At 31.1% G+C, this 10,394-nt stretch overlaps 1 protein-coding gene across 2 annotated transcripts in view; it reads left to right on the top strand.

Annotated features, from left to right (window-relative positions):
• LOC108370086 (uncharacterized) overlaps window positions 1–5,394 on the top strand; it is a 7,259-nt gene extending 1,865 nt beyond the window's left edge. For both annotated transcript variants that reach the window (XM_017625342.1, XM_017625341.1), the window contains 4 exons: window positions 1,684–1,824; window positions 1,885–2,027; window positions 2,097–2,227; window positions 2,291–5,394. In XM_017625342.1, the coding sequence (XP_017480831.1) occupies window positions 1,684–1,824; window positions 1,885–2,027; window positions 2,097–2,227; window positions 2,291–2,862 (987 nt within the window). In that variant the 3' untranslated portion in view covers window positions 2,863–5,394. The remainder of the gene's footprint in view (window positions 1–1,683; window positions 1,825–1,884; window positions 2,028–2,096; window positions 2,228–2,290) is intronic.
• Window positions 5,395–10,394: the final 5,000 nt, after the last annotated feature.

The raw sequence follows: 10,394 nt of genomic DNA, 5'->3' as shown, positions 1-10,394 counted from the left end.
GTGTATTTGAGGACGAATAAATAAGGCTTGAGCCAAGAGCTTCGGTGACCAAATCCAATTTTTGGCAAAAAATGTCAGTTACGCGGTTTTGCAGAACGGTGGTGCGCGCTGTTTTGTACTATGAACGACGATATGTACATATGTATATACCCATACAGATGCGTATGCATGATTTTGGATTTACATATGTGTATCAAATTCCGGAAGTTGTAATTGTTTACAGTAAGCCAACTTATTATTTATCGACTAATTTTAATAAAACCCCATTAACATACATACTTGCCAAAACATTTATGTATCAATAGATACAGTATTGTCCAATACAATAGCACCCCTATTACAAAGTGTGAGTTTGGCACTCATGTTTATTTATTTTTAGGAACTTTCAATTAAAATACAGTTCGTTCTCCAACAAAACGCATATAAACCTAAAAAAAAAAAAAAAAAAAAAATTGNTATTATTTATCGACTAATTTTAATAAAACCCCATTAACATACATACTTGCCAAAACATTTATGTATCAATAGATACAGTATTGTCCAATACAATAGCACCCCTATTACAAAGTGTGAGTTTGGCACTCATGTTTATTTATTTTTAGGAACTTTCAATTAAAATACAGTTCGTTCTCCAACAAAACGCATATAAACCTAAAAAAAAAAAAAAAAAAAAAAGTAGAAAACTACAAAAAATACAACAAATTTTCACCCAATGTTCAAACCTTTTTCTCAGAAGTGTAAGAATTTTTTTGAGAATATTAGTCCAATAGTGTGAAGGTTTTAAGTGGCTAAAAATTACCGTTGATTTTTTAGAATTTTTTCGCCNGTATCAATAGATACAGTATTGTCCCATACAATAGCACCCCTATTACAAAGTGTGAGTTTGCCACTCATGTTTATTTATTTTTAGGAACTTTCAATTAAAATACAGTTCGTTCTCCAACAAAACGCATATAAACCTAAGTTTAAAAATTTTTAGAAAACTACAAAAAATACAACAAATTTTCACACAAGGTTCAAACTTTTTTCTCAGAAGTGTTAGAATTTTTTTTTGAGAATTTTAGTCCAATAGTGTGTAGGTTTTAAGTGGCTAAAAATTACCGTTGATTTTTTAGAATTTTTTCGCCGAAGGTGTTTCTGGTTTCTTCCATATTCGTTATATTGAAGCAACACTACAACCGTTTGTCGGTTTGGGCCGAGACCAAAAAACTTCTCCAATTGCTTCTCTCCTGCGCGAATTTGCGTCGTCATCCACAAAAGCCGGGCCGTAGATCTTGCGTAGAATAGTTCTCTCGAATGCCCCAAAGCATTCTTATCTTTTTTCGACATCGTCTAAATTTCTGCGCCATATAAAAGGACTGGCATGATGAGAGATTTGTAGAGCGTAAGTTTTGTTCGTCGGTACTTTGTGTTGCCCTCGTTCACCGCTAGATAAACCTCTAGCTTTTTTTTCTACACTGGTAAATGCTGCGGTTACGTCCTTTTGTGTAGTATTTTACAAAGTTTAAAACTTGAGTTTATATGGGTTTTGTTAGAGAATGAAATGTATTTTAATTGAATATTCTTAAAAATTAATAATTCAGCATATGTGGCAAACAATATCACTTTGGAATGGGGTGCTATAGATATGGCCAATACTATAAGTACAAATGTATATGTAATTGTATGTACGCTGGTTTTCAGGTTCAATTTCTGCTGGGAGCAGCTGGTTTGGTAATGATTGGATGGTACTGTCATCGAAAATATAATATCGGCATTATTTCCATGATTATTGGTGCTGTAATTTGTTTTGGATATTTCCATACATATTTGGAGTGTAATCGTGTATGTAATAGTATGCAGTCAAACTTTACTTTAAATATCAAAACTTACATAAATCTGTAGAAACTGGAAGCTGAACGTTTATTGGAAATGCTTGCACGTCATGAGCAACAGGAACCGTCGGAGCCCAGTTGGTACAGATCGATTGTAAACTTTTTTACTTCCAGCGAACAAAGAGAGAAACAAGCGAAGAAGGAATATATAAAGTTAGTGTTGACGACCTGCGTTCACGCTCAATTAATTGTGAATATTTGTTTATTTTTGAATTTATCTAGGCAATCGAGTCAACTGAATTTAGGTTTCTGTCGTCCCGATCATGTTTTCCTGATGTATGCAAATGATTTGTTCCTAAAGCAGTTGGGATTTTTAATGGATAAATGCGCAGAAACTATGGAAGTACTTAAAGGTATCTGGTTTATAATACTAAAGCCCTGCAAATGTATATGACAATGAATAAATTGAATTGCAGACAACTTAACCTTTCCCTTCAACTATTTGGCATCTGTTCTCTTGGTGGTTTTGATTGGCTATATTGTAAAACTGACTTTCAAGTACATACTAAGTCCCCGTGCTTGGGCAGGTGTATGGCAGGCACCTCAAATAGGTATACGCACGCCACATCATAATGGGCTTCCCACAGGTACGGCACACCATGAAGATCGTCTTTCGGGCGAAAACTTAAGAATGCTTTTGAATGCCATTAGCGGCGGCACGACGACGTCGAACAAGATTACAATCAGCAATACAACTGTCACAGCGCCCTTGACGGAATCACCGGAAACGACTTCTGGGGTACAAGAGATACTACTCTCCTTAGAAAACGGTAGTAATGCTGATACTGCATCGGACGAGTCGTCCATGTCAGAGGCAGCAGCACAGAAGTCAAAGCACAACTCGCCACACAAGCAAGTAGATGAAACCGATAATAATAATGGAGTTGAAAATCAATTTGATGTATCAGATGACGGTGATAAGTCAAAAACAGTTAATGGCGTTTTTTGTTCTACAAAAAAAGTTGCCTATCCATTGCCATATCCTTAGTATTTGTGCGTAAGGCACTGTGAAGGCAAAATTTTTTAGTAGAAAGGAAAATGCCATAGGCTGCAGTATGAATTGTATGAAAAAGCGTAGCATTTGTATTGCTATTGCTAAGACATTGGTTTTTACAATTTATACTTTCTATTTATTTAAATGAAATTTTTTTCCTTAGATGCATCGCAACAAAAAAGATTAAAAACGCTTAAGTGGTTTAAGGTATTCACTAAATTTGTATTCAGTAACGCCGCCAAGCGAAAGTCAGTTAATTAATTTTAATATAATATAAGAAGGCAAAGTAAGATATTGTAAGTTACTGCAACGTAACCAAGTAAAGTATAAAATAGTGTGATACGCGTATATTGTGTTAATGCTAGAAGCTATTTTTTTATTATTTCTGAACAAATATTGTAACTATTTTAAAAAGAAAGGCAACTATAATTGTGTGTTACCTCGAATTTAGCAAAAAAACGCAAATAAAAGTGAATTAAAATGGTAATACTACTTTTGGATTGTCCATCAAATAACAAACAACGTTAAATTTTAATTCGATTATTAGATTTTTATTTCAACTATTATTTTTAAATCTGTTTGTCACAATGTTTAATATATGTATATTTATGTTTCCATCTGTTCATATGTGTTTAGATAAGTCTAGTATTCATGTGAGGTGTATGTATATTTACCGCCATTAAGTACAATACACACGTACGCTTTGCTTAAAATCTTTCCATGTAGGTATCGATAACATATGTACATACATATGTTTTATGATTTCTGTTATACATATACATATGTATGTATTTGTTTTGTATAAGTTTTTCTTATGTTATTTAATTGTTTGCGTACTTAAATTCATTTATTTCAAATATGCATGTATATAGCAAATAATGCGCTTTGCTTAATCTGTATACAACAGCTTTAGAAAAAAATATAATACTTATGTGAGTGTGCTTTTATTACTTCTAAATATGTTAAATATGTAGTACAAGTTGTTTTAATTTTACAACGCTTTTATTTATATATATGTATATTTGCAACCACTTACATTCATACATATTATCAAATTCAATAATTATGGCTTGAAATCTATGAAATGCAGAGCCAGCGAATGCGTTAAAGCACAAATGAAATATTACGTACTTAACTTTTACATGCATGTCGATCATAAATAAAAAATGCAATTGCAAGATTTCACATTTTACTATACTACATTTTTAATGCTATTGCGTTTGCCTACTACTCTCCATCACTATTACGAAAAATCTACATATGCTGTTTTTAATTATATAATGTATAACTTGTATTTTCCTTTTGTGTATATAATTTTTGCAATTTAGAATTACATACATATAAATTAATATTCTATTTATTCGTTGTATTTTAAATAAGTTAGTGTGATGTTACATACATATCTTCACGAGCATTTATCCGGTAAAATGTTGCGTACTGTACGGATTCGATTCGTGGCTGTTTTCCGAACAAAATTTGAACATAACATCACACTTATTAGATTTTCTAAACCCTATCTTTTACTATTATTATTATTGCGAAAATGCGAAATGCTGAATACCTTTTACCTTTTTTTCTAAAAATGAATAGCTGTTGCAATTAAAAAAGGGTATCACCATGGGAAGTAAATATGTTGTTATTAGCAACTGATACCTGCTGCTGGTATAATAAAAACAAAGTTTTAATTTCTGTGCATTTATTTAAGCAATTACTTTAACTGCCTTATCTATTACGAGTGATTCGTAGGCAGACGTCATCGTTCCTCCTTGCAATTTTGTAACTCTATCGTTCGTGTTTGTCTTGCTTTACGACTATTACGTTCAACTCGTCACGCCAAGTGCAATAGTTATGGTGGGCATCTGGATCAACAATTACTCACTGAAAATTCTTACAAAAGTTGTATTTTTTATAAAATGCTAAAAACGAATTTTCGTCCCATATAGTGGGCTGTGGTTTAGCGATTTATTTCTTCAACCTAAGTACCAAATCTGTGTTTATTATTTACTAGCAGGCCCGGCGAACTACGGCGTACGCCCAAATTGAATTTTTTTTATCGAAACATTTTGGTCCAACATTTGCACCAACAATTCACATTCGCGATTTCCAGTGGACATTTATCTGCTAAGATTATGGTTTGGTGGACGTCAAAAGCAATATTTCCATTGCCCTCTCAAATAACCTAACGAAACTGTTATGTACGTGAGGAAGTTCTTGAAATTCTCCACACGCGCTTCATAGCACAGTTAATCGCACAACGAAATAAATTCGAAGAACTTTTTCCTCTTCACTCCCTGACAGCAACAATGATCCGATCGATGGTTAATCTGTCCTCGAAACTACTACATAGTACGGTGGTTGGTGAGTATCGTTGTTCAACATATATCTTTTTTCAGACGGAATACCTTAAATGTCTTCTCAAGGAGCGCAAGGGTGGCTTATTTAACGGTGGTAATTTAAAATTGACTTCCAGGCAATTAAATCCTGGTGTCTCCGAGTGAAGCTTTAACGCAAAGTAATATTGTCAAATCACATCCATTGGACCAATTGGAACACACGGTAGTTCGACATACTCAGTGATCTAATACGCCGATGTAATATTCAAAGTGAAAATTCTTCATTTGAGCCGTTTATCTTGAAAGTGGCAAAAGCCACATTGTGTTTTTAAATTGATATATGTACATACATATGTAACCGTTTGCGTTTTAACACGTTTAAAAAAATATTGATGCTAACTTTCGAGAAGTTTTACTTGTATTTGAAAATTTATTATAATCATAGAAAAATCACCACTTTTATAGTTCTGAAAAATGACTGACTTACATCAATTTTGTTTGATGTATTTTACTGAAGCGATGCTTTGAAATGACAGTGACTTACTAAAATTGATGATTAAGTTACATATATAATAATAATAATTTATACCATGTATGTACATATGTATTTTATATAAAGGTTTATTCAATAAAATTGTAACATCGTACAACAAAAACAAAAAGTTTTAAACACAAAAAAAAAAATCAATATACAACTCGCAAAACTTGGAGCCAAATATGGTAAAACTGCGTTTTAAGTTCTTCTCTCTTAGGTGGGGATTTTTAGTTAAAAGGAATTTGAAATTTCAAAAAACTTATTTAAAAACTAGTAAATACTCGGCACGCATCACTGCGCCTTAAATGTTTTTGTGCTGTTTGATACCCATATTGTAATATTTCATTTATTTTTCAAACAGGAGGCAACCTCCCCCAGTAGACTTTCCTACCCCGCTCCTGTTTGATGCCAATATTGCAATATTAAATGTATCTTGTCAATTAAATTGAATAACAATTTTCAAACAGGTGGCAACCTTCAAGAAAAATATGTTCAGCTGTAAGCCTTCTTCAACACCTTTATTTTGGCAGGCATATTGTAATATTTACTTTATCTCATTAATTTACTTTATCTAATGTAAGAAAAAATTCTTTAGAATATAAAAACATAAAATTTTTTTGATTTGAGACTAATCATACCTTTGAAGTTGCAAAGTCTCTTAAAAAGTCCTGACGCCAGAGAAAAAAATAAAAACCCAGTTTTACTATAGTTTTTTTCGTGTGTAAAATTGACTTTTGCCAGGTGTAAACAATGTTATTATTAACCTGATTTTTTAGTGACTTATGCCACTTTCAAAATAAACAACTCATGCTGAAACTAAATAGTTTAAATTGGTTGTTTGTGAAATTCGTCTCGAAGTAAGGCGCTATGACTTTTGTGGTATTAAAACACTGGTGATACACTTCGCAACGGGTAATGCCGCCTTGACTTGTACTGTACTAGTATGAATGAGCGAATTAATGTTTAGCAATAAACCTTAATAAAAAATTTAAGAGTTTTGGTTTTTATAAAAATGGATTTTACATAAATAAACAAAACACTTTATTGACCCAAATGTAGGCAAAGGATTTTTTTAAATCGTTCCAACTTCTTTTTTTTTATTGATTTTTTATTCTAACCTTTTCAATCGCTTATTGTTCATTAAAAAATGAAGTGAATAGAAGCTGAGCTTGATTATTTGACTAAGTTTTTATTTTATATATATATTTTTTTTGTTTGTTCTACGCGTGTATAGAGTGGCAAATTTACAATCTAATAGCTGCTTTTGCCTGAAAAAATCTAATATCCCGCAATCTCTAGGAATGCAGGAGAAAAGCACTCTTTTAGTAATTATCATTTTTTTTTTTAAACAAACTATGCTTTAAGTATACGTATTACTAGATATGAATCTATATTTATATATGCATGAATTCGGGTGCTTCTATTATTAAATATTTTTTTTTTTTGGTTTTATTTCGATGTTTAATGTTTTATTTAAAAACTAGTTTTGACTAAATTAGCGCAAATTAAAATTCTATATATGTATGCATTTACTGTTAAGTAATTAATTTATTGTTTTTCTTTAAGAAGAATCAATTCATTAGTTTTCATTTAATATTTAACAATTAAAGCTTTGTAAATTTCAATTCAATTGTTTACCTTCATTTATTTCAATTATTTAAATATAACTTAAATACTAGAAAACTGCACTTTTCCAACAACAATTTACTTAACTTTTACACAAAACCAAATGCATGTGTATGTATATATATATCTCTAATTTATTATTTAAGCTATGCTTTAGCATATTAGGGAAAATTTGAAAAAAAAAAATATTTTCAAAAAATTTGTTAGCTTTAACCTAAAACTTTAAATTTTTCTTATACATACATACATATTTGGGAATTGATTTTTTTTCTACATATTTTTTCTGTTTTTATATTAATTTTAGTGAAATTTATTCAAATAATTTCTTCAAGTAGTTGAATTCAGCAAATAAGTATTACAAATGTTTCTTCATTGTTTTTGTTATTATTTTTACGCATATATTGTAAGTATTTATGTACAAAAATTATTGACACTCTCAACTAAACTTACGCATAAAAGCCGCTGGCTGTCCTTAGGCCTCCTAAAACCCCTATTGATCCACTTAAATTTTAAAATATCCTCAAATTGTGAATTATTTATTTATAAATGAGGCGAAGTATGTATACAAACATAAGTCGTTGCCAGGTTGCAAATTTAAAATGATATTGAGTATTTCGAAGTCTTTGAAGGAATTCAATATTTACTAATGTATATATGTACATGTATGTAGATGTGCTATTAAAAAATAAATTCACACGTGTAGCAGATTTTGATTGGTGTTTGTTTTTCAATGAGTTATTTCATTTTGAGCTATTATGTAGAATGTTCTTTGAGTGGTTTTTCTTCTCATGCCAAAATTATTATTCATGATCAGTACTCGGATTTTGATGACCTAACAACTAACAAAAATGCCCCCAATATACCATAAAAATTACCTAAAAAACTCAAAAAAATATCCCAGAAAAAGTTTAAAATTTACGAATTAAAAAAGCCTGGTGCTACATATGGTCACTAATTTTGATGTTTTCCATTGCAATCATTTACAATAAACTTTTCAGATAATATCTGTAAGTCCGTGGTTATGCCACCAATTTTAATTGGCAATCAAAAGAGAAAAATTTCGGTGATTGGTGAGAAGTGGTTACGCTCTGTTTGCTAATTGGCGAGCACAGGGTTGCTTCTTAAGAAATGCCTTTTTCCATTTCTCACGCCAATTTTTCAGGGTGGCAATACGATATTTTGCGAAAAAGTATTAATATTAAATATTAGAATAGTAAACAATATTTTATTATTATTATTATAAAGTAGATATTATAAAAAATATTATTATAAAAATTAAATATTAAAGAAAGAGAAAAATATTAATTTGTTCTCCCATTTTTCATTTTCCGACTTAAATTTAGATGCGTCTTCAGTTGCATTTTTACTTCAGTGCTGCCATTGTGTGCGAAATTTTATGAAATGGAAAAAGGTATTTCTTAAGAAGCAATGAAAGAATTCGCATCTGTGGTAAAATCTGGTATGTCCCATTTACAAAACGTCAATCCAGACGTTGAAAATTTAATCATTTTTGACTTTGATGATGCCTGAAAATAGCAATTTTATCAAACAGCAGCAAGATGCAGCAGACAATCAATACACANCAAAACGTCAATCCAGACGTTGAAAATTTAATCATTTTTGACTTTGATGATGCCTGAATATAGCAATTTTATCAAACAGCAGCAAGATGCAGCAGACAATCAATACACAAAAGGACAGTAGATATAATGCCCTTTTATCAGATATATGAATATATCTTATCGGACGATATCGGACAGAAAAATTCATACTCCACGAAAAAAGCACAATATGTTTAAATTTGTAAAATCATAACATACACTTGGAAACAGTGAATTTTTCAAAAACACAAATGTTATTTAAAACCACGATTGTTACAGTCAATAGTACATGCCATTAATTTTATTTTCCATTGCTAAAATGATTACACTTCAAACTTGTTATATACGTAAAAACACTGCAGTTCAATATAAGCCGTCATCGATTCGCCAACAGTTAGCGAGTGGCGAAACGAACGAACTCAATGAGGTACAACCAAACTTGCTAACGTCTATCCGTGCTAGCTAACTTTGTTTTTGCTTTCACATGCAAAATTTTTCGTTAAGCGACCGGAACTCAAACATAGCTAGCAGCGAAGTGGCGAATCGATGACGGCTATTATAAAATTCTAGCACAACCTAAAACCAAAACCACAAATTTTACGTTGACAGATAGAGGACCAGGCTTGCCTTGTGGTCATAAATTTATAATTTATTTTCTAATTAGCGTACCTAGAATAAAGTCGGCCTGTTAAAAATTTTGAAAGCAAAAACTGAAAATTGAATTTTTGATTGCAGAAAGTGCTTATTTCAGCCATAGTGCAATGGGGTAATTTGTAGTTGAGAATTCGAAGTCTAATATTTTAGAAGGCCGAATAAGTGCATTTATAACTATGAAGGCGAATACATGCATAGGTAATATGTCGTCTTTAATAATACATTTAAGTATGTACATATGTATTTTTTACATATTGCAAGTTTAATAAGAAAGATAAGTAGTTATTTCAAAATTTTAATTTTGTGGGAAAACAAATAAAATAAAAACATATGGTAAGACAACACACCTTCGGCATTTTTGGTGAGTATTCACGCTTTCCTGGTTAACGGGGTATTTGGTTCAAAATTATTATTGTGTAGTGTATTTTATTTGTTGTAAACTGAATAAAAAATATAACCACATAACCACATAAGCTGATAACCAGGCAAGCGTGAACGACCTCAATATATTTTTCATTGCATGATGAAATCTCAAAAAAGGTAAATTTTCAATCAAATCTCTATATTTGATAAACGCGCGATATATATGTATATTTCCTGGTACATTTATAGCTGCTGTAGTTGTGATGTATGTGTAACAAAGGAGTTTTTTTTTGTTATTTAAGTATAATTTCATAAAACATTATGCCACCCATTGCATGTGCTTTGTAAAGGGTAATGCAAGCGGTAATGTATCCACTAGATTACTTTCTAGCACTGTGTTTGTTAATACATGTA

This window comes from Rhagoletis zephyria, unplaced genomic scaffold (assembly GCF_001687245.7).
Source record: "Rhagoletis zephyria isolate East Lansing unplaced genomic scaffold, Rhagoletis_zephyria_1.1 Rzeph_scaffold_03999, whole genome shotgun sequence".
NCBI lineage: Eukaryota > Metazoa > Arthropoda > Insecta > Diptera > Tephritidae > Rhagoletis > Rhagoletis zephyria.
The sequence above is the reverse complement of the archived record's forward strand: the minus strand, read 5'-3'. Positions and strand labels throughout refer to the sequence as shown.